Source organism: Muntiacus reevesi, chromosome X (genome assembly GCF_963930625.1).
Source record: "Muntiacus reevesi chromosome X, mMunRee1.1, whole genome shotgun sequence".
Taxonomy (NCBI): Eukaryota; Metazoa; Chordata; class Mammalia; order Artiodactyla; family Cervidae; genus Muntiacus; species Muntiacus reevesi.
In genome coordinates, this window is record NC_089271.1 from 121,562,619 (window position 1) to 121,587,071 (window position 24,453).

The following is a 24,453-nucleotide window of genomic DNA, read 5'->3' on the forward strand; positions in this document are numbered from 1 at the left end:
TGCCCGTGGTCTCCCATGACTCCACTGAGGCCTCCACTTCTGTGAAAAGCCTGGGCAGGGTTTCTGTGAGTGAGAGTCAGAAACAGCAGCTGGGGCCAGTGTCAGACTACCTTGCTGTAGGGTCTGGGCAGGGACAAAAGAGGGAATTTGTGGAGGCAAGAGCTGTTGTGGGGGTGGGAGGTAGCTGATCAGAACCTACCTTGGGAAAGAGAGGTGGCGAGTGACAGGGGAGATGGTTTAGGAGGAAGGTGCTGATACCCACGACTGCTTCCCCTAGCTGTTCAGCCTCTAATCCTGAACTAAGGAGGAGCTGGCTGGACTTGATGCTTTCTTTTTGCATCTGGCTCTTATCCACTTCTTTCTGGCAGCACATGGACGTCCAAGGGAGTTGCCTAAAGTAAGGCTGGTACCCAGGGCTAATCATCTTCCTATGGGCTGGGCACCGCAAGGGTTGCCCCGGGCTTCCCAGGTGGACTTTCTCCCATCACCAGCCTCTCCACACACCAGAGCTGGAACCCTACCCTGAATGCTAGCACCCTCTGGAAGCTTCGAGATAGCTTGTCTCTGAGCTACAGCAGTTACTCTGCAGACAAGCACATGTCAGCATGTCCTTTGTGCCCATTCTTGAGCTCAGTACCTTGAAGGTTACAAAAAACCTAAAACTCCACGATTTATTGTCACTATGTGCCAGGAATTTTATACACTATCTCATTTCTTTCTCTGCCAACCCCAAGAGGTAGGTATTATTAGCTCATTATTCTTTTTTGTTAAATTTAATTTTTATTTATTTTAAACTATTTTAAATTTGAGATTTAATTAACACGTAGTATTGTGTGAGTTTAAGGTGTATAAAGTGTTCACTTGATATATTTATCACAATATAGATCGTTATTCTTATTTTATGGAAAAGAAATGTATGTGTATGTAATTACCTCAAATTGTGTAACCAACTAGTAAGTGGTGGAGCCAGGATTTGAAGACACTTAAGTAACTCCAAAGCCTTTGCTCTGGGTCACTGCACTAACTAGGGGTCCAAGGAGAGATGGGCCTTAAAGGGAGTGAAATGGAGGTCACAGGATGGTGACATGATATTATTCATTGTGCATGAATTTTGTGTGCAACACTATGCCAAGTATTTTGCATACACTACTTCATTCAAACTATGTAACAGCCCCATCATGGGGGCTAGTACTATTATCCCCACTGTACTGATGTGGAAAGTAAGGCTCAAGGAGGTTTAACGATTTGTCCAGGATGATCCAGCTAATGAGTAAGAGACCCAAGACTTGAAGTAAGGTTGGCCACAGCTGCTAACTACTAGTACTCTCCGTTCTGCCCTAGAAGAGCCTCCTCTAGGTGGAAGAATCCCATTGCCCTCTTGGCCTAGGCCTCCCCCACCTTCCAAGGGGAGCTAGAGGCTATGGTTCCCTTGGCCTTTGACATCCTGGGCTGGGGTATCTGCTCTCCAGCTGTGAAGACTCCGCCTCCTAGACACCAGCCCTTGGTTTGCTGGGCCCAGGGCTCCACTTGACATCTTCTAGATGTCCCTGGGGCTGGACAGGAGCTTCCAGCAGCCCTACCTGGACAAGGGGCTGCAGGCTGTGGGCTGCAGACCTACAGAGGCGCACTGCCTTTCTCCCCCACAGGCCCTGGCCTGTAGTCTACATTTCCTCATTGCCCTTCTTCACGGCCCGCTCCCTAAATCTGATGATCATTGGAACCCTTGCACAACTACCTACTTTCAGCCTATATTCGACTTACAGACCAAACTGAAGCCCAGTAGCTGTGAGACACCTTCCCATCCCCCACTCCAGGGTGGGGCAAGATTTCAAAACATCATGTTCTCAGTCATTCCTCTTTTTCTGAGGTTTTCCTTTCCCCAGCTGGGAGTTAATAGGGGGTTTGAAAACTGTAGGACTCTCCTCTGATAGGCTCCCCTTGGTGTATGTGGATTTTAAGTACTTTGGGTCTTATTCACCCCCACTCCCCATCTTTCCAAAAGCCTGCAAAGAAAGGCAGCAGGGCAACGACTTTGCTGCTACCCTAAATTGGAGGCTTAGGCCTGTTAGTCCCATTGTTTTCAAAAATTAAAACATTGGTCCTTTTTTATAGATACAAAAATCATTGTTTTGAAATTCAAATAAGACAAGAATGTATTAGGTGAATACTCTCTTGCTCACTCCCCTAATCCCACCCACCCTCCTCACAAGATCACCACTGGTTAACCATTTGGTGCAGATTTTTCTGGTCTTTATTCTTGTGTATATTTTCTTTTCATAAATAAAAATGGATCACTCTATAAATAAGGTTTATTACTCACTTTCCCCCCATGATATTGCACAGACTTCTTTTACAAGAACGTTTGTACGTTATTTGTATAATTTTAGCATTTCAAGTTAAACAATAAAAAATCACAAAGATTTTTCCTGTGTCATTAAATATTTTTCTACAACATTGTGTTTAATGATGTTGTAATGAATGAACCATAATGTTTCTAACTAATTCCCCATTTGCATTGTTTCCAATTTTTTACAGGAAGCTGTCGTGAATATCTTTGTCCATATATCTGTGGCACTCATGTGGCTCTTTGGAATCCTAGGAAGGGAATGACTGGGTCAAAGGATGTCAGAGGCACATCACAGAGGATAGACTGCCCTCTGGAGGGCTGGTGAGGCTTTGAAAGCTTGTTGGGTTTCCCACTCAACCTGTTTCCTCTGTAAATTGGGAAGATGATGGAAGATATCCCCTCAGAGGGAGGGGATAGCATGAGGATACATGCAAAGCCTGTGTTGCTTTCGAAATGACAGCAACTATTCAGTACCCCTTGGGCGGTGAGGCCATTTGGGCTGCCCAGCCACTCACAGTAGTTGGATGAATGTGGCTGGAAACAAAGCATGGAAGCAGAGTGGCCTCATCCTCACTCTGGTGGGAGCTCACATTCCAGTTTGCCATCCCTAAAACAGTTAAATTTGGAGAAGCAAAGCCAAGGGTCCTATTCTCCAGTCCACCTCCCAGGGGACAGCGGAGCTTTAGTGGGTACATGGTAGGACCCGAGAAGAGGTGACCTTAGAGAAAAGGCCATGCTGACTGCCAGTCTCCCCCTCTTGGACCCTGGACAGCCCCCAGGACAGGCTCCTCAGTCACTGGGGGTGGGGAATGAATAGTTCTAGGAAGGAGAGAGCTATTGCCCCCCACCCTCAGACCTGAGCAAGGCTGGTGGCCACAGGAGCCTGGGCTCTGAGGAGGGTTGGTTAGCCATCAGCAGGATCAAGGGCATGAGCATCTTTGGGGCAGGGACAGATGGCCCTGACAGTGAAGGAAATTCTGCTGAGTCCAGCTTTGAAGGAGACTGATCTGTTCCATCCCCTGACACCCTGCCCCTTACCTTCCCACCTCCTCCATAGGAAAGACAGCAGGAGACAATAATTTAGTTCTACCACTTTATTGCTACCAACCCATTTCCCTCCACCCTCGTGCACACATGCTCAGTCATGTAATCCCATGGACTTCAGCCCGCCAGACTCCTCTGTCCATGGACTTTTCCAGGCAAGAATACTGGAGTGGGTTGCCATTTCCTTCTCCAGGGGATCTTCTCAACCCAGGGACCAAACCCATGTCTCCTGCATTGGTAGGCAGATTCTTTACCACTGAGGCACCTTGGAAGCACCCCCCCCCCACCTCCCTCATATTTACACTGAAACCGTCCCCCCAAGATGGCTTCTACCAGAGTTTCTGGTTCTGGGTCCAAGTTCAAGACATGGTGTTTGCCCTCAGGCCAGTTGGGCCCTGGGAAAGTTACTCTGGGAATTCTGGGCACAAACTTGGTACTGGGGTCAAGGGAGGCCCCCTACCAACAGACACTCTCTCCATTCTGGAGCTCAAGGTCCATCAAAACCTTTAGCAGAGTAAAGGTGGAGTAGCAGACTCCACAATATTAAGCTTTGTGCTTTCTTTACTTGTAAGGATCCAAGTGAGAGGCCAAGTCTGGGCCCGGACCTCTAAGGGGCCAGTCTGTCCTTGGAAGCCAGGTCTGGCTCAGCCTTGGGGAAGTGTCATTTGAGGGCCTGGGAGGGTGCTTATTGGGGTGTGGGCATTGACTTAAGCTGGGGCAGTTGCAGCTTGGCTTGAGTTATATGGGAAGGTATGGAACGGATGAGCAGGAGCCATTTCATTTGGGAGCCCAAAGCCCCTCCAGCCCTCTCAGTAAACCCCACTGGTGTCCTGAGCCATAGTAACAGGACAGCAGACAAATATTTAACCATCACAGAATGTCAGAGTTAGCAAGGCCCTCAGAAACTATACATTCTCATCCTGACCCATCCTAGACCGAGACTGAAGAAAGCACTCGGTTCAAGTGGCACAATGATTTAGTGGCTAAACCTGTAAGAAAATTAAGGTGAAGGAAAGTAGGAAAGATACATGTGGCTTTCTTCAAACCTTTGAGAATCTGGATTCATCTGTGATCAGTTAAGAGTCCTTTGCAATGGTCACCTTTCCTAGGGTGTTGAGATTGGACCTGAACCACTGGCTTGGCCCCCTTTTCAGGATCATCACGACAAAGGAAGATGGTGTGGCAGCAAGGAGAGTTTGGAGGCTTTTGTGGCCTCTTGGTCCCCCCCTCCTTGCCTTGGCCACAGCTGGAAGAGCTGTGCTGTCAGTAGCTGATGGAGGGAGGTGGCCGGGCTCGTGTGACCTGTTATGCACTCCAGTTGCATCTGTAAGGCCCGACCAGCCTCTGCTGCCCTAGGGGCCCCTGGGGGAGCAGGGCAGGGATCAGTGCCAGTCCTCCGGCCTAGGGCCACAACGAGAGGCCGGGTCCATCCCCGCTCCAGCCTCAAGGGGCCCCAGACAGGGAGAGGCCATGCAGTTGCTCCTCGGTGCCTGCCAGCTCTGCCTCATCACGCCCGCTCTCAGAGCCCTCGAAGCAGCCAGAGTCGCGTGGGATGTCCACCTTGGGCTCTGCCACTGTGCTCACCGCTGGCTCCTGGCCACTCTCTGTGCCCTCTTCCGCCTCCTCGCTGCCAGCTGCCAGAGGCCAGGGAGGAAGAGGAATTTGGGGGGGTGGTGCTCAGGCTTTAGTGGCGAGGGGGCTTCAGAAATCCCAGGGGTCCCTTGTGGGTGGAGACCCTGGAAAGCCCACTGGAGGCTGTCTCTCCCTTTGGGGGCCAACCACCACCCTCCCCCTGCCCCGAGTACTGTCCAGGCCAGCTCTCCTGTCCAGGAGTGCAAACGTTTTAAGCACTGAGCTAGTAGCCAGGAAGCCTGCTCTTGCATCCTGGCCCCATCATTACCCGATGCTGAGGCCTGGAGTCTGTGCCTCACCTCTTCTGGCCCCAAGTCTCTCCCTTTGATCTCACAGGATGTTGTAGAGGTCGAGAAAACTCAACTGTTCCTAAAACCCCTTCTCCTCATAAGCTCTGCCCAGAGATGGGAATTCAAGTGTAGAAAGTGCCTGCCCACTGCAGAGGGGCGCCAGGGCAGGACTGGGGCAGGCCTCCCCGCCCCTCACCCCCCACTCCTAAGCCCACTCACTGTCGTAGTCCAGCAGCAGCTCGGCGGCCGTGAGCAGCTTGGCCCGATGCTGCGGGTCCATGATGTTCAGCTCATTGAGGTGTGTTTCCCGTAGCTCTTTGAAATCCTCCAGCGTCTGGTAGCCGTTGAGCAACAGGGTGGATGTGTGCTCCTGTGGGCAGAGGCAGGCCACTTACCAGCCACCCCCACTGAGAACCCATCTCTCCAACTGGAACTGACTTGCCCTGGCCCCCATCCCTTGCTCCTAGACATGCGTGCAGGCCCCCCATTCAAACCTCAAGGCCGATGCGCTCCAGCAGCTCATGCAGAGTCTTGGGCTTGGGCCTCTTGCCCTTGCTCTGTCGGCGGCTGGGGCGGGCAGGCCCCACAGCCTCCTCGGGCAGCACATCCACGTAGATGAACTTGAAAGAGCCCAGCCTGCCGTTGAGCAGACCCAGCCATGTGCCCACGGGCGGCTTTTCAATGATCTGGATCACGTCTCCTTTCTGTGGGAGGAGAGGAGAGTAGAACGGATGGAGGATGAGGCCCCTTGACCTCTTGCTGACACCACCTTACCCTGGCTCAGTGCAGCCTCCTGTATGGGTACAGCCTGCCAGGCTCAGCAGAGGCCTGAATGCTAACCTACCTGCAGTTTCAAAGAGTCACGGTCATAGGGGCTGGGAGTGAAGTCGGTGTGCACTCGTGCCCGGCCACAGAAGGGGCCTGTGTACTGCGGTGCAGTCGATTCCTCCCCAAGGTTTCCAGAACCTGAGCTGGGGCTGCAGAGTTCACTGCCTGCAGGAAATGGAACGGGGAGGAAGGTCATCTTTGTCCCCAGGACAGCTGGGGCAGTGCCCAGCTGCTACCTTCCAGGGGGTCTGGCTAGAAATCCCAAGGGAAGAAAACTGAGCTCCAAGAAGTCTCACACTGCAGAAGTGATTCTGAGCCAACCTCTCCGCCACCCTAACGAGCATAGCTTCAGGGGCCCCAGGCAGGAAAATAGTTGACCATAAGAGGATCAAAGACTGGGCAAATTGGGACGGTCTCTAGAAACCAACTGGACCAACAGCCCAATGAGCAGATGAGGAAAACTGAGACCAGACAGGCTAAGTGAACTGCCCAAGGTGTCTCACCTTATAATTGGCAGCCCTGGGTCTATTAGACTCTAGGCTTCCCGACTCCCACTCCAGGGTTCCTGGAAGTCACCTCCCACCAAGAAACCACAGCGTGCACCAACATTTTTTCTTTGTCTACTTAGTAAGACTCGGTGTCTAGCTACAACATCACATGGAAACTCAGATTCTTTCTGAGAAGGGCAGGATGAAGGGCGGAAGTGACTTTTAGTGGGGGTAAGGAGGTGTCTTTGGAGCAAGAGAAACATCAGAGAACTTGGAACTAATCATAAGGGTGAGAAAGGCAGTGTCTCTGTAGGTCTGCAGCCCACAGCCTGCAGAACCTTGTCCAGACAGGGCTGCTGAAAGCTCCTGTCCAGCTCCAGGGACATCTAGAAGATGCCAAGTGGAGCCCCGGGCCCAGCAAACCAAGGGCTCGTGTCCAGGAGGTGGAGTCTTCACAGCAGGAGAGCCGATACCCTGACCCCCGGCCTAGGATGTCCAGGGAGCCCATAGCCTCTAGCTCCCCTTGGAAGGTGGGGGAGGCCTAGACCAAGAGGGCAATAAGGTTCTTCCAGTTAGTGGAGGCTCCTGGAGGTCAGAACTAAATTCAAGACTGGGTCACCTTGGGCAAGTCACTTAACTTGCCTGAGCCTCAGTTTTCACATCAACGAAGTGGGGATAATAGTGCTCCCCCATGAGATCATTGCTGCTGCTGCTGCTGCTAAGTCACTTCAGTTGTGTCTGACTCTGTGCGACCCCATAGACAGCAGCCCACCAGGCTCCCCTGTCCCTAGGATTCTCCAGGCAAGAACACTGGAATGGGTTGCCATTGCCTTCTCCAATGCATGAAAGTGAAAAGTGAAAATGAAGTCGCTCAGTTGTGTCCAACTCTTAGCGACCCCATGGACTGCAGCCTACCAGGCTCCTTCGTCCATGGGATTTTCCAGGCAAGAGTATTGGAGTGGGGTGCCATTGCCTTCTCCACATGAGATTGTTAGGAAGATTTAATTTTAAGAGACTGGGAAAGGTCCCAGCAGATTAACAGGAAAGATTAATTTCTCTAACTACTCCCTCCCAGACAGTCACCTGTATGGTGTTCACCCTGTCCTTTACTCCAGGGTCAGCAAGTGTGCCCCCACCTCCCACACTCACCTGTGGATGCCTGGCGGCTGAGAGCTGGGAGCTCCCGCTCCTCCTGCTCAGAAAAAGCCAGCGCCATCTTCTCAGGGCCGGGGCTGTCCAGGCTGCAGTCTGGAGACGTTGGGGATGCTGAGCCCTCCTCCAGAGTATCTCCCTGGAGGGGAGGAGAGGCAGGAAGCCCTGAGTAGCCTCAGTTGAGGTGCCCATGGTGCCGCCCCCGGTGCAGAGGAAGTGAGCCGGGGCTCCCGGGAGAGCTGGGGTCTGGCTGCCACTCCAACCATGCCTCTTGCGAGGCTGCAGGGCACCCTCTGGGCCCTAGTTTCCTCTTATGTGAAGTGGGATTGAGAGTGCTTGCTCTGTCCATGGAATGAGGCTCCCTTGGTGCCATGTGAATGTGCCGTGTCAGCCTGAAGTGCCCATGTACACACAGAAAAAGTCTTGGTGCTGGAGTCTGAACTCAGAGGTATTACTAGTGCATAGCAGGTCACAGTGCTGAAGAGACTCACTACTTTTAACTATGTTCCTGTGTGTGACACAGAGGATTTCAGGTCATCCTCACTCGAGGACAGGTGCTTGGTACTGCCAAGCTGACAGGTGAGAAGTCATGGAGGAACGTTTCCAAGGCCATGCAGGAACTCACAGCCTGGTCAGCCTGACTCCACAGCTCTTGGACCTCCCCAGTCCTCAGTGCAGTTTTCACTAGTGACTGAGTGGGAATAAAAGCCCTGAGTTGTAGGGGTTGCCAGCTTCTGTGTTGCAAATACTTCCCACAGTGGCCAACAGATCTACCGCCATGGTGGGCCCTAAATGAGCTGCGTGCATGCGTTCTCAGTCATGTGAAACTCTTTGTGACCCCATAGACTGTAACCTACCAGGCTCCTCTGTCCACGGGATAGCCCAGGCAAGAATACTGGAGTGGGTTGCCATGCCCTTCTCCAGGGGTTCTTCCTGACCCAGGGATCGAACCCGCATCTCCTATGGCTTCTGCATTGGCAGACAGAATCTTTACCACTGAGCCACCAGGGAAGCCAGCGCGAGCAGCAGCATTGGCTATTTGCACCCCCCAGCCACTGGGATAAGGGCACAGAGCACAGTGAAAGGTAGGACAAGAGTTAGGAACTGAATTTTGAAAACTGACTTTACTCTATTTCTTCTTAAAATAATTGATTTAATTCTAAGTTGGTATAAATTAATTTTCAATAATGCTTGTATCTCACACCTGGCTCACTTGTATCTCACACCTGGCTCATGAAATTACTGAAACTTTGAGCAACTGCTGTCTTGAGCTGGCAGGAGTCCGCGAGCGGGAGCTAACTCCAGCACACTGCTGCCAGGGCACCTCCTCCGAGAGCCAGGAGCAAAGCAGACGCCTGGTGTGACTTCAGCTACTTGGATGTGCCTGCCCCACAGCTGTCTGTCTTGCCTTTCCCTCCCTGGGCCAAGGCCAGCCTTTTTTTTTTTTAAGTCTTTTTATTTTGTGTTGGAATATAGCCAATTAACAATGTTGTGATTGTTTGAGGTGGACAGCAAAGGGACTCAGCTATACATATATGTATTCTACCCCAAACCCCCTCCCCAAGGCCAGCCTTCTCGATTTTCTTTCTTCGGGCTTCTTTGAATCAAGCCTTCCCAATCCCAGTGGCTCGTTTCAAGTAAAACTTCGTGGTGGATGAATATGCCCCACGCTAACTCATCTCCTCAGGCTTGTCTCCCGAGGAAGCTTTGTTTCCCAGACCTTCATCCCTCCTCAGACCCCACTCCTGCTCCCTCAGGACCGTGCCTTCCTGCTTGACTGGGGGAGCTCCCTTCCCACGGTGACCTTCCTGCTTGTATGGGGCCAGGCAGTGTGCCCAGGGAGCGGCTCTACTGACAGCCATGCTCACCCCCTACTAGACCGCTGCTTGACCTTGTGGTCCCCCCTACCCGCGGCGTCCCTGGGTCCCAGGCCTCACCATCTCCTCCGACAGGGCCTTCACCATCTTCTTGCCCGTCTTCCTGTTCATGGTTCGGGAAATCACTGCCCTCCACTTTTTCCCCAGCTTCTTGCCGCTCTTCTCGGCATCCTCTGGGGTTGGCACACCTGACTCATCTTCTGGAATCTGTGACAAGAAATGTGGAGATTTGGGAAGCCAGGTGGCCATGTCTGGGTTCATCACTTGGGAGCAGAAGGAGGCCCTGGGGTCCAGGTAGACCCTGGAGGGGTGGGAAGGAGAGGTCCCCATCCTTATTTTAGCCCCAGACCTATCCTTGGCCCTATTTATTCATATTTAAATTGGCAATTTGCAAATGAAAAGAATGCAGGTGAAGCTTTAGGGCCCAGAATTTTGGTGGGTGCGGAGGTAGGCCCATTGTATTTAAAAAGACTTTGCCTCCACAATCCTAAAATCCTCTTTCCCCTTCCTCCCTTCCTCCCCTCCACTCCCCAACCCAGGGCCCGCAGCCAGATCCCCCAAGGAGGCTCTGAAACTCACATTATCATCCAGATTAAATTCCTTCTCGCTCACCACAGGGGAGCTGGGTTTGGATTTGGCAAAATCTTTGAAGCTGCTGGAGCGCTGAAGGGAGAGCTGGGAGAAGCAGAGGTGTTGCCGGGGGTTAAATTATGTTGCATTACAATTGTGGTCTGTAAGGAGCACAGAGTTGTTCCTGCTCCCAACACAGTGCATATAACCCAGGGCTGGGCCCAGCGCTGAGGAGGTGATGCTGCAAGTCCTCATCCTGCTCTTCAGCAGTGAGTGGGCCCCTGAAGCAGGCTCCTCACTTCAGGAGCCTCAACCCGGTCCACAGGCTGAGCCCACTGTTTTACCAGTACCTTAATTCTGGTCCCCACAACCCTGTAGTAAAAGACTAAATGTGCCTGAGGAAATGCGTGTCTATTACTGGAGACCTACCTCCTCATATACAACAGCATCACCTCTATTCATATAGTAGAGCAAACCCTCCAAAACCCCGCAGCCCGGCCTCCAGGCTCTCTCTTCCCCAGGCGTGGTTTCCTGTGACTGATCGTGGGAAACACACTGGGGCCTCCAGCCTGACACATCAGTGTCCCAAGAAGAAAGAGGGCCGTGACACATCGGTGTCCCATCCAAGGGCCAGTAAGACTTGGCATTACGCGTTCTGGAAAGCTATAGTACAGACTGAATGAGAGAAGGTTTGGGACACCAATGATTGTTTCTAACATAGTAAAAGAACGCTGCCATTTTCTGTCTTCATCTCTGCTTTTAATCTCAGCTGCTAATGAGCTGGCTACTCTACGCACTTGCCAGTGTTCAGATTTGTTGTTTAGTCACTAAGTCCTGTCTGATTCATTGTGACCCCCATGGGACCCCTATGGACTGTAGCCCACCAGGCTCCTCTGTCCATGGCTCAACCTATTGTTTGTGCTGTGAATGAAAACTGTCGCCCATCTCCCCTGCATCAGCAAACAAAGGATGCAGTGGTCATCCAACCATCAGTCACCCCATGGTGAGCCTGAAGGCACCAGGATGGAGATTGGCTGCCGGCTGCCAGGCCCTTAGCCGCTTCGGCCACCACTGATGATGCTCCCTGAGGGGACACAGGATGGGAAAGAACACAATACTGGCCCTTATCTTTGCATAGCAAGGGAATGATTTCAATAAGCACAGACTCTTGCATCTTCCCATAACACAGAGAAGTGCTAAATTTATTTACTTGGGTTGTCTAGTTTCCTTTAACTAACAGTAGTCTTTTGATATTCTGACTACCTGATCTTTGTTACAAAACTCCTTTGTATTCTGGCTCCTCCCTTACCTCTTGGGAGCAGTCCCTCCGAACTGAGAGGCTCCCCTCATTCCCCACCCCACCAAGTCTTCAGAAAGTCCACTCAATAAACCATAATTCTCAACTTTTAGGTTATGCATTTTTTTTCAGTCAACAGCGCTGATAAGCCTGTTTTCAGGAAATGAGCTTTCTTAACTGCACATGCATGCACATGGCGAGATAGCAGGAGAAAGTGGGGCCAGGTAAGGAGAGCCGACTTGAGACACAAGAAGGGGAGGCTGAACCCGAATCAAGATCAACAGTCAAGACCAGAGGTGCACACAGGAACCAGGGTTCACAGATGGCCAGACAGATAGAGTGGGGTCGGCTGCAGACACCAGAGATAAGGGCTTGAGGAACCGAAGCCCCAAACCTGCACAAAGTTGAAAGTTTCACATCCTCTTTCCTATGAAAGGGGGGTCCAGTGACAATCCCCCAGGGCAGGGGCAGTATCACACCCCCCCATACACACAATCGGTCCCCTGCTTCCAGGGACTACAGTGGAACACTTCAGTTCCCTTGGTCTTGACCAAGAGCAAGTTGGTAATCAGAAGCTGCGGTCACATCTTCCAAGAGGTCACAGCAAGCTAGAGGACCAGAAACCAAGCCAGCGGTCAGGTGAAGCAGATACCACCACCATGAAGGCCTCCTGGGTGAGGTGCCTGCACCCTTAGGGAGAAAGCCCCTTGCATGTGATGCTGGGGAGCTGGGAAATGGGACTGAGTGGTACAGGGCATGGCGGTGGGGTGACCGCTCCTATTCCCATGCATCTCCTCCATCCTCCTTCCCTGGTTTTCCCTACTCACTATTCTTTCCTCTTTTTCTCCCTCATTCTCCCCTTCTCTCCTCCACCTTCCATTCATTTCCCCCCTCTTGTATAGCTAGGATGCAGCTGCCTGGATAACTTCCTCCTCTTATTGCCTGGAAAAGAGGGAACAGAGAGAGGGTGGGCACCAGGCTGGCCCGGGCCCAAAGAGGGTAGGCTGGGAGCCTATATTTAGGCCGATCAGGCCTATTGTGGCTTTCCCTTCACAAGCCCGAGTCTGGTCTGCAGACTAGGAGGCTGAGAGTCGCCCCTGAAGCCCCAGGGACCAGTAAGCCTGGAAAGCACGCAGCAGGGAAGGCGTGGGGCCGGAAGTGGGCTTTGTTGAAGAAGAGTAAGCTGACCGCCAGGCTGCCCTCTAATTGCAGTTCTTTCCTTTTCCTGTCATTAATCTGCCGTCGTCGGGGTTTGGGGGTGGCTGGGAGGGCGGCTTTTGGCTCCTGGGACCTCTGTCCCAGCTTTAGCTCGAAATGGGAGAAAACAATCTTAAAAGGCCCATGGGGACCGCGCTGGAACGTGTGCCTGGCCGGCTGCTCCTCAACCCTGGCCTGGGTACACAAAAAGGACTAGAAAAATTCTTCAGGGGACTAAGGATAAGGGTCTTTTGCCCCACCCACCTCTAAACTCAGGAGCGCCCCAAATATCCCGAATGCCTTTCAGTGAGTCTGAAGTGATCCCCTACCCAGCTATGAGTGGAAATCCTTGAGCCCTTTTGGATCTTCTGCTTGGCCTCCCTTTAGAGTGAGGCCTTCCTGGGGGTCCTGGGCGGGAGATGGTACCGTACACTGTAAGCCCCATTTTCTTTCTTCCTTTTTTTTTTTTTGTAAGCCCCATTTTCATGTCTAAGGGGAGTATGTGGGCCTCTCGGAAAGAACTACTGTTTGGGCGTCACACGTTGCTGAGTGTGACCTTCGGTAAGTTTCTTTATCTTCCCCAAACCTCAGTCTCTTTATTTGGCATCAGCTGGCAAGAGTTCACATCTTGCTTCTGCCATGGAGCAGCTGTGTAAAGCTGTGTAAAGCTGGGTGAATTTCTCAACTTCTCTGGGCTTCTGGTTCCTCATGGGTGGAATGAAGAGCCATCTCACTGGGTTGTTGTGAGGCGGAGAGGGGTGAGCATGGGACACGGCAGCTCCTCACGGCTCCTACCCCTCACCTTCCCTACAATCAACCGTAGCTTTTCCCATCCTTCAGAACCCAGTTTAACTGGAAACAGCTCAAACGCTCATCAGCTGTAGGGAGGACCTGTGAACTGTAGCAGGGGATAGCACACGGCAATGAACTTCGTGCAACTCTCCCCAGCAATATGGTAACGCTCACAGCTCCACTGTTGGGCAGAAGGGACCTGCCACCAGGGTATACGATATGGTTCCCTGTACACAAAGTTCAAAACTAATCCATGCAGCTGGAAGTCAGGAAAGTGGTTGGTTACCTTTGGGGGAAAGGGGGCATGCAGTGACTGGCAGGGGCATGAGAGAAACTTCTGGAGTGCTGGAAGTGTTCTGTGTGATCCAGTGGCTGCCTACATGGTGATGTTCACTTTACAGAAATCCGTCGAGTGTTACATTTGTGATGTACACACTTCTTTGTATGGATATTACACTTCAATAAAAAGGATCTTCAAATCTAATTTTAAAGGCGCCGCTCCCCTGCAAGCAGCTTCCCCCATTGCCCCCTCAGAGCCTCACCCTGCTGGGCCTGGCATCTTCTTCCCAGCTTTTTAAGCAAGCACGGCTTTCCAGCGTCCCCCCAACTCCATCCCAGGTGTCTCTGCTGCTATGCTCTCTGCTCCTTCAGCGTACCGGTCACATACTGAGCACCCTCTGGGCTCTGGACACTGGCCTGTGCATGTGTGGGATCCAGTAACGAGAGGTCGAGTACCTCCCCTATGCCTGGTGCCTTGCCAAGCACTGTGTGTGTGTCCACTCACTTCAGCCTCCCTGCAGCCCCGTCTTACACCCACTCTTTCCAGCTGGGGACACTGAGACTGGGAGAAATGAAGCATCCTAGATAGAGTGACACAGTAGGTGGAGGCCAGCGTCAAACCCATGTCTGCGAGTCTGGAAGCTTCTGCTTGTTTCTGTGCTCAGAGCTCACGAAGTCGCCCCCTCATACAGAAGTGGATTAAGGGTAATGACGACTGCAGGTGGGATTTGGAAGAAGCTACGAGGAGAGTAGGTGGGAGCATGGAGGGAGAAGGGCTCCAGGAGGCACGTTTACGATGGGCTGTCCTGGAGATCCAGGATTGCTCCAGATGCAGCTGGGAAGGGTTTGATCAAGAGTGATGATGGAATGGTGGGTACACCAGTGCATGGGGTGAATGGTGGAGCAGAAAAGGCCACAGAAGGCCCTTGCCAGCCATGGTGTTAGCCTGTGGGCAATGAGGAGCCATGAGACATATGAAGTGCATGCTAGTGGCGGGGGTGGGAGGTGGCACACCAAGGCGTGCTGTAGGAAGGAAGCCAGCAAAAGTAATGTGCCAGGATTGCGGAAGAGAGACGCAGGGAGAGACTGGAAGGAGTGGACAAGTGACCCCTCAGTTGGGAGCCTTGATTCCACTCCATTTTACCTGGTGGCAGGTCTGGGACATAGTGAGGAGTAGGTGTGCGATGGGGTAGGACTATCCTTAGGGGAGGCAGGTCCTAGGTCAAACTCCTGTCCACTGCCTACATTCCAACAGATCAGAGAGAGTGCAAAGAGATGCTTTGATGGAGGCAAGAGTCTCCAAAAGACAGCCAAGGGGTATTGCCTCCCCCAACCTCCCTCCCCTCTCAACCTGGGCATCTCCTCAGTCCTTCATGACACACACATCCTGACCCCACTACCCTGGAAGGCTTGTTCCTGACTCTGCTCGGGGCTCCTTGGAAGGTCACTCAGTCCATAGCCATCTGGGCCCACCCTGCAGAGCCCTTCTGCTGATAGGTTGAGTCTTTTATGCTCATCAGACTTCTCCAGTGCTTTTGAGATCAGTAGGGAGACAAGAGTAGAGGGAGAAGGGGTTAAGACTCTGGACACTGACAGATCTTGGTTTCACTCCCTGCTTCACTCCCTGCTTCACTCCCAGCTTCCTAGCTGTATGTCCTTGAGTAAGTCACTTCACCACTCTGCGCCTTGGCCGTAAAGTAAAAACAACACTGGCCCCCACCTCACAAGGCTGTTGTGAAGAGCCAACGAGCTAAGAGATGAGTGTACAGCATAGCGCCCAGCATCTGGTGAGCTACAAGGTCTTGTTTTCTCCACTTCAGGGCTGGGGCCGAGGCTTGTTTTTGGCAGTGGACTCTCTGCCCCCACCCACGGCTTCAGCGTGCACCCCTTCGTGTGCACAGGCACACATGTGATAGCGCACTCGCATGTACTGTTGTACTCGCATGTACTGTATGTACAGGTGATCCCCACCTCCTGAGGTGGGGAGGTCAGGACCTATCCCTCTTTATCAAGGTCCCCAGCACATCCTTCACTTTCTTCACACTAGCCTTTGCGCTATTCCCTCCACCACGTCGCCTTGGCCTCTGAGCGGCAGGGACATGCCCAAGTCACAGAGTTGGAGCTATGCCGCTGCCTCCTGGCCTGGGGAAGCTGCTGTGCCTACCTTCTGGAAAGCTGGCTTGTCTAAGAGTGCTTCCAGGGGATGCGGCTGGGAGAGTGGCTCTGGGGGCTGGCCCAGGCTCTGCTGGGCTGAGGCGGGGTTTGCCAGGCCGATGTTGCCCTAGAGGACATGGCCCTCAGAGGGCTGTGACAGCCTGGACTCTCCTGGGAGAGGCCTGTGGGAAATCCCAGAAACCCACCAAACCCAGAATCTGGATGATGGAAGTGGGGAGAAAAAACGGGACTTCTGGCTCCTATGAGCCTCCAGGCACCTCCACCTGAGGCGGCACAGGCTGCCCGTGTGGAAGTGTCAGCTCTTTCTCAGACTCTTTTCTCCGCTCAGCTCCCCTGTGGTTTGAGGCCCAGCAGTGTCTCGGGCGGTCTCCGTTTCCCACCCCCATCAGCCCAAAAGCAAGGGGAAGTGGACCCACTCGCTGAGGAGGGTCAGCCAATGGCAAGTCTGCCAGGTTAGTCTGCCAGGGCTGGTGGCGTGTAGGGCTTGGACAGGGGTGACAGAGCCTGTGTGAAGAGTCGTGACTCTCTTTCCCACCCACCCACCTCCACTGCAACCTCAGCGAAGCGGCTGGGGTGGGGGAGAATACAGCCGGAAGTGGCAGCCACCCCAGGACTTGAGGGGGAGCAGGATATACACCCCAGTGCCCTGAGGCTCGGCTTCTCAGCTGGTTCGGTCTCTGCCTGGGAGCCGCTCCTCTGACAAAGGGGCTCCCCCACGGAGCACCTGGGCTAGGCTCCAGGGGAAAGCAGCAGGGCACCATGGAGGCCTGGAGGCCCTAGACCTTGGCCTGTGGCTATGCCGAGCCTCTCTGACCTGCTCCAGGCCTAGCTGGGATGGTCCTAGGATCCTGCTGGGTGTGTGGGATGTACCTTCTGATAGTTGGGGAGAATCTGACAATTGAGTCCAAGATTGAAGTCTAGAAATCCTCAAATTCAACTAGAGAAACCTAAATGTGGCAGAGCCTTCAAGGAATCTTCTAGGCTGGCCTCAAAACTCCAGGAAGATGAGCAGCTGCTTTTCTTCCTGGCCTTTAAAATATGCCCACTCTCCGCCCACAGAATTTTCCCCCTCAGTCCTCACTCCCACGCCTCATCTCAGCAGCTTCATTTCTCATTCTTCACAAATAATTTCTCCCCGGCTCGGAAGAACCTGCATGCCCCCTGCAACCCCACTGCAGGTTTGGAGGCTCTTTCCCTGAATCTGGAAATCTGGGCTGCATCTTCAGGTGGCCCCCTCTCCTATGGGCCCCCAGGAGCTACAACAAAGCTGAATGAAGATGGCCAAGCTCAGGCTAGGCTCAAAGGGCGAGGGCTCTGGGAGCATCATGGCTCCTGGCTGGGCAGCCCAGCGGAGCCCTGTGAGTGAGATGGCTCCTGAGAGGCAGACTCGTGAGGGACTGCTGTAGGCGAGAGACTATGCTAAATACAGTCTTAGGCTTCAACTTGAGAATTGTATTCTGTAATTCTTAAATTCTAGTCTAGGATTCTAGTCCCCAATTTTAAGTATCTTACCATGGTAGGGTTGAATCCTGCAACTCAAGGTTTCCGAGAGTGTATTCTATAAATCCGTTTTTCTACAATTTGGGAAGTCTCTCCTGGACTTCTGTTACTAGTCCCATGCCCTTGGGAGAATGGTCCTCACCTACAGACTCAACAGAAGGTCTTTGGCTCTTCCCACTTCTGTGAGTTCTGGAGAGGATGGGCTGAGAGAGCAGAGGGAAGGAAGCAACAATTCCCAAAGATGCTCCTCACCTTTTTCTTCTGAGTAGGCTCCTTCTCACTGGCGTTGGAGGGCTTACGGCGCAACATGGTCCTCTATCCTGGTGATACTCCGTGCCTGCTCTCCTAGGTGTCGAGACGCGGAGGCCTCTTGCTCAGCCTCGCCAGTACCGTCCAGGGGGCACGGCATGGACTGAGCCTGTGGCTGCCACTCTGACTGCCGCACTGGCAGCTTGGGGGTGCGGGCCATGGACACCCGGCGGCAGCGGCATACAGGAAGCCCCGTCACGTGACCTACTCTTACAGCAATCGCAGCCCCTGCCGGCCCCTGGGGAGGAAGGAAGTCCCAGCTTCAGTCTCCAGAGATTCTGATGCAGACGGCTTTTGGGTTGAACAAGCAGAGAAAAGTCCCTACCCTGCCATCTCATGGCAATCCTTGCCAGTCCTTCGGCCAATCAACCTGATGTTATACAGCCTACTCGAGTCTTTTATCTCACTGACCAGAATCCAGATACTGGAAGTAGGACCATCTCTCTGCTGGTGTTGGGCCAATGCTCCCAGTCACCTTGTATCACCAAGATCATCACTGCGATCACAACCTCTACCATCACCCTAGAGTCATCACTCCTATCTACAGCCATCACCTTACAGATCAGCCCTGAAGTCATCCCCACTGCCGTCAGTATATCTACAGCCATTATTGCTAGAACAACCACAGCCATCACCCCTACAGTCATCATCACTGCCTCTGTGACTATCACAACCATTATCCTTTCAGCTGTTACCCTTACAGACATTACAACCAGTCATCCCCATGACACTCTTCCCCATACGACCATCACCTCTACTACCATGACCACTTTCCTGCAGCCAACACCTCTGGGCTCTCATCCCTGCCGTCAACACACCTGGGTCATCTGTCTGTATCTGCCTCCCGACTGCCACTGTCACCCATGCAGCTATCATCCTCTTAGCTACCACCCTTCCAGACACTATCACTAGAGCCAGTCGTGCCCAGTGATGCCCTCACCCCTACAACCATAACTCCTAGAGCCACGTACCCTCCCTCATCATCACCCTGCAGCTGTCATCCCCACCACCACCGGCACACCTCCCGCCATCCTCACCAGAGCAGTCACACCCAGAGTCAACATCCCTTGGCCATCACCACTTATATTTATCACCACCAAGTCATCATCACGAAAAAAAAAAGCAATTGCAAGTCAGTCCACACCACCAGCAAACGTCCCTTTGGGCAGGCATTTCTCGAACTTCTATGTGCTAAGTTTAGAGTGTTCACTTTGTGGGTCTTTGGTGGCAGACATTTAAATAGCATTAATGAAAATCTTATCACAAAAGCGATTCATATGCATCATATACAATTTAGAAAAGAAGGATAAACAAAAAGAACAAAGTTCAAATATCCTTTTCTGTTCTCTCTCTCTCTCTCTGCAGTACAATTTGCACAGAGAGCAGATTAGTGGTTTGGGAGGTTGGGGAAGGAAGGGAGAAATCTGGAAGGACCCAACGATGCTTTGGGGGGTGATGGATAGTTCACATTCTTGGTCGTGGAGATGGTTCATCATTGTATACAAATGTAAAAACTCAATAAACCGTATACTTTTCAAAAGTGCAACTTGTAGTTCAATTATACCTAAATAAAGTTGTTTTAAATTTTCAAAAGTTCAAGTCCCACTTCACACAATGCATTGGTATCTGCTTGTCAAGCTGACCACAGTATCAAGATTTTCTGGTGCTATGCACGTTTCTGCTAGAGGTGATTTGTAATGGCCGCCGGGAAGCCCAGGCATAATGCACCACGTTTATTTCACCAGGCCTCTACAGATGAATTTACGTTGGCTTGATATTTTGACTCTTCATCGTACATCCTTAAAGGAAATATTTATTTATTTTTTCCTTAGGATACATTTCCAGAAGGGGAATCCTTGGGGGAAAAGATGTGCCCCTTTTAAGGCTTTCCATTACGGGGCAATTGTGAAATCCGAGGTTATTCCCAAGATGTTCTGTTGACTTCCTCCCCCTACTCTCCAGCCTGCCCTATGCCCTCCCACCATCCATCGGTGGGGGTGAGCTCAGGAAAGCCTAGGTCCTTCCCCCCCAAGCTGAAAGCATACTTCTTTGGCTCCGTCCTACTCAGCCTGCCCGGTACACTCGCAAAAAGACCAGCACCCCCAGCTCGCACTCCTTCGCCTACCCTCCCCGGGGTCTGCGCTTTCCAGCCCCAAAGTCCCTCCCAGGCCGACCCTGGGCCGCGGAAACTGCCGAGCCGCGGTGCGCGGTGTGGGGGACCCGGCGGGCCTTAGAGGACAGCGATCGGGGGCGCCGGACGCGGGACCCGCGGCTGCGGGGCTTGGGGCACCTGGGGCTCGGGCGGCCGGAGCGGAGCCGCCGGGGAGGAGCCGCGGGCCCAACCTTCCCGGCCCGCGCCGCGAGCGCGCGTCCCGGGCCCGCGCAGGATGTGCAGGCTTCCTGTTTGCTCAGCCCGGGCCGCGAGCCGAGCTCACACACTAACCGCAGAGTCTTCAAAGGCAGCCACCTCAGCCCGGCGCTGGGCGCCGCGACCGCCTCGTCGAGGCCCGGAGAAGGCAGAGGAGTGGGGGAGGGGGTGAAGGGACCTCGAGAGAAGTACAGCGGGGCGACCCGCCCCCGGGACAGAAGGGAGCGGGGGTTTTCAGCCCTTTCCCTCTGGCTTCTTTTCAGATCTCTCTCTTCTGGTCCGCTGTGTCCACTCAGGGGGTCCTGGGCTCCCTCCTCCGCACTTGCCTTCTCGGAACGTTAGTCCCAGCAGACTGCCCTGGCCCCGGTCCCATCAGGTCAGGCCCCAGCTGGCTAATGGGCCCTAAACACGTTTTTAATAGGTGTTGCCTTCCAGGCAACACATTTGTATTTTATAGTTTCTGTTCCAGGTACACAAAGCCATCAGTTGAAAAAGCGATCCAGGTCAGTACTTCAGGGAACAAGGCCACCTTCAACTTGATAATGGGCTGGCAACAGGACCCAGGATGGAGCTCTCTGCCCAGAGCCTTGTGCCAGGCATTCTGAGGAGATGTGAGATAGTAGCTCTCAGGATCCCTTGCACCTGGGAGCTTCCATCCCAGGTAGGGGCGGCATGCTTACATCTGCCCAGCATTGTTCTTTGCCAAGCACGATAGGAGGCACTTCCAAAACATTTAATACCACCACAGGCCCCGCCATCCCCAACCAGGGTAAGCAGTTTAAATTGGGGTTATTATGGCAAAGATATGTATAGTATAATAGGTGGGGCAGGAGTATTTTGGGGTGTGTGTGTGTGTGTGTGTGTGTGTGTGTGTGTGTGTGTGTGTGTTGTGGGGTAGGGGGAGTATTACACAAATAGATCTTCAGAGGGCAGATCCAGGGCTTCCATAGACACTAAGGTCATTGTAGACTGCATTCACAAAGAGCAGCCCCCCACTTGCACTTCATCCCAAGAGATTCTAATTTACTAGATGATCATGGGTGGAATATTTGTGGCTGATGCGACCCAGACATGTATGAATGCATCCGTCACTCTGCAAATGGGTACAATCCTGCTGTGAGAGAGTAAGAGTTTAGATAAGCGATATCTAAATTTGGAAAACTTCCCAAATGATTCTGATTCTCACCTCTCCCTGACACCCACATGCATCCAGTTGAAAATAAGAACACTATGTGGCAGGCAGTGGGCTCTACATCAACCCTATAAAGCAGCCACTGCTGTTATCCTCATTTCCAGGGAAGAAGCCAAGACTCAGAGGGGTTCAGCAAACTGTGTACGCCAACACAGCTAGGAAGTAACAGAGCTAACTTAAACATAGGCTTGGTCTGGGTTCAAGGTCCATGCTATTAACCACTAGGTTCAAGTGCCTCTGATATAGAGTTTCTGAACAAGGTGAGAGAATTGCCACCCTATCCTGGTTGGGGTACCACAGGGCCACCTTGAAACAAAGGGGAGTGAAGAGGATGCAGAGGGCATCTGGGAGGGACACAGCTGGAGAGTTAGGGTTGATTAAATGCAGGCGATCTACAGGGGCATCCTTGTCAACCTAGGGAGTATTCACATCTGCAATACCTGGCTTAGAGGGTTGGGATGGGGAAGCAATCAACTTCAAACAGCTGTTGTATAGACGAAAGGGCAGTATTCTAGGTGGCCAGGAATGATGGGGAAGAGATAAATGGAAGATTTGGGTTCATTTCATGGAAGACATTTTTTGATATTCAGATGGTACTAGCTCAGCCCTGGTAAATAGTGATCTTCCTATCTCTAGAAACATTCAAGCAGAGACCACACAGTCCCTTGGATATACCTGGGCATTTCCAAGGTAAAGTCCATCTTGGAAGTCAGAGCTGTTGTCACACTTCATGGTGGTCATTTTAGGCGGGGTCAGGGGCAAGGAGAGCAGAAGTGCAAGTGAGAGGAGGGCAGAAGAGAGCCAGGAGCTTGGGCAGGAAGCCACCATCCCCGCACACATAGACAGCACAGGAGGAGCTTGCAGCTCTGGGAAGGCTGGGGAGCCCCTGGCAGCAGGGGCTGATGGGAGGGAAAGACAGTCATCTCTGAATCTCTGAACTCGTGATAAGGTCTGGGTTTAAAAACAAAAAAACACCTGCAGGCAGCTGTGGCAATTACCATCAGAGGAAGAGGCTGGGCTTTATGACCTTGGGCAAGTGACTTTGGGCCATGAGCTCTAATGAAGAGAATGACAATGATGTGGGCCTTGCATGGGGGTTGGAGGGGAGGAGTGTGGTGTGTGTGTGTGTAAGTATAACCAGTGTTACTCAGACGACACTTATAGAGAAAGTGCTCTTGGCCCAGTGTCCACTGCTTGGAAAGCTTGGTCCCTGCTGGGTGACTCCACCTCAGTTCCCTCCAGGCTCCACCCAGAGTTTCTCCTCCAGCCTTGGCACCTACTCCTACATCTTATCTGGAACCCCAGCTAAAATCTCTGCTTCGTGACCTGGTAGCCCATATCCTGCGTGTCTCCACCTTGTCAAGGGCAGGGTCCTTCAGCCCAAGCAATTGTAGAACACAGGAGGTGTGACAAGCAAGAAGTCCTAGGACTACTCAGGACCACTGGGAGGGAAATCAGCCTTTCAGCTTCAGGGTCTTGCCATGGACCACTGGGGCTTTCTCAACCACCAGCCTACCTCACTTGAACTGCTTGCTCAGTTCCTGTTTCACAAAGAAACTAGGAAGTGAAGAGATGGGCCGGCGTCGGGGCAAGGGTTGGCTGGGCGGGGCGGGGCTGGGGAGTGCCTCCCACTCCCCGCTGAGAGAACCTTGAGGGACAAGATGGACAGAGAGGAAACGGTTGTTATTGAATCTTTCATATTTCTATTTTTTGGCACCAAGAGGGTCCAATCACTGAATGAGGAAGTACCCAGCGAGTTGGTAACGTTCACTGCTGACGTGGTTTAGCGGGGTGAAGGGTGGCTAGCCCCGCCCCTTCTGTGGTTCTAGCCCATGAACAGCTGGAGCAGCTGGCGGGCAAGTGAGAGAGGACTAAGTCATAATTTTGAAAATGAACCGTTTAGTCTCTGTTTACATATGCAGGTATGTCATCTTACCCACGGTCTTTTGTATTCCAGAAAGGATATAAAAGGTCAAAAATGGAGGTCAATCCCATCATCACCACAGCCATCACAACTGTGTGACCTCAAAGATGTCTCCGTGCACCTCAGTTTGCTCATTAGCACCAGTAGGGGAGTAACTGAGGCCCACCTTGGGAGTCGGAGGGGAGCTAGCTCAGAGCTGAGTCAGGAGTACTGGGGGCTTCATCTGAGCTCCTACCCCAAAGAACAGTGTCACCTTGGTCAAGTCCCTTCTTTTTTCTGGGCTGCTGTTGCAGTTTCCCCATCTGGATACTGAAAGGGTCAAACCTGCTTTTTGTTTATTTGACCAGCTATTAGTCAGGACTGGCTATGGCATTTGTGGGGCCTCGTGCAAAGTGAAAGGCTGGGTTATTCAGTTGCTAAGTTGAGTCTGACTCTTTGTGACCTGACCTCGTGGACTGCAGCATGCCAGGCTTCCCTGTCTTTCACTCTCTTCCCAAAGTTAGCTTGGAGTCATGTCCATTGAGTTGGTGATGCCATCCAACCATCCCCTTGTTAAGAAAAAATCTTAAAAGATTTCAAGATGATGACATCAGAATATCACATCAAGTGTGGGGCCTTTCTAAGCACAAGGCCTCAGGCAACTGCACAGATCAATCAGTCAGAATGTGGCCCTGCAATTGCTTCTAATACAACTGTATGGGAAGCCCCTTCAGCTGCTTTTTTCTTTTTAATTGAAGTATAGTTGATTGACAACATAGCATCAGTTTCAGGTGAATTGGCACTCTGCTTTGCCCTGTGGCATTTCTGAGGAGTCCTGGGCTCCAGGGAGCATAGCTGGGAAAACACAGAGACTTGTTCAAAAGCCTGTCTAGTTTTGACAATTTATATGTAAAAGTTGAGCCCAAACCTTTTCCTTACCTCCCTCCAAAGGTGGGCAGATGATGGTGTTTTCATCTGTGAGGCTTCCTGGCTTACAGGGTGCTGTCACATCCGGATCTCATGGGCCTCTCATCATAACCTCATGAGTAAGGCGGGCCAAGGAGTTTACAGCAGGGATAACTGAAGACCAGAGAGGTGCAGTGACTTGAGCAAGGCCACACAGCTGGTACAAGAACTCTAGAATCCTAACTCCTAGGAAAAGGGAGTTTTCCACATGGCCCGCTCCACAGTGGCGATTGGCAGGTGAGGAGGG

General features: G+C 52.3%; 1 protein-coding gene across 1 annotated transcript; it reads right to left on the reverse strand.

Annotated features, from left to right (window-relative positions):
* Nucleotides 1-3,434: 3,434 nt before the first annotated feature.
* SASH3 (SAM and SH3 domain containing 3) lies at nt 3,435-17,943 on the reverse strand. The gene is made up of 8 exons (XM_065915696.1): nt 17,721-17,943; nt 10,238-10,333; nt 9,719-9,865; nt 7,779-7,920; nt 6,158-6,306; nt 5,808-6,017; nt 5,533-5,683; nt 3,435-5,025 (listed from the first exon to the last, which is right to left on the reverse strand). Exons 1-8 carry the CDS (start codon nt 17,775-17,777, stop codon nt 4,835-4,837), a joined length of 1,143 nt encoding a protein of 380 aa, XP_065771768.1. The 5' UTR covers nt 17,778-17,943; the 3' UTR covers nt 3,435-4,834.
* Between the last annotated feature and the right edge of the window lie 6,510 nt (nt 17,944-24,453).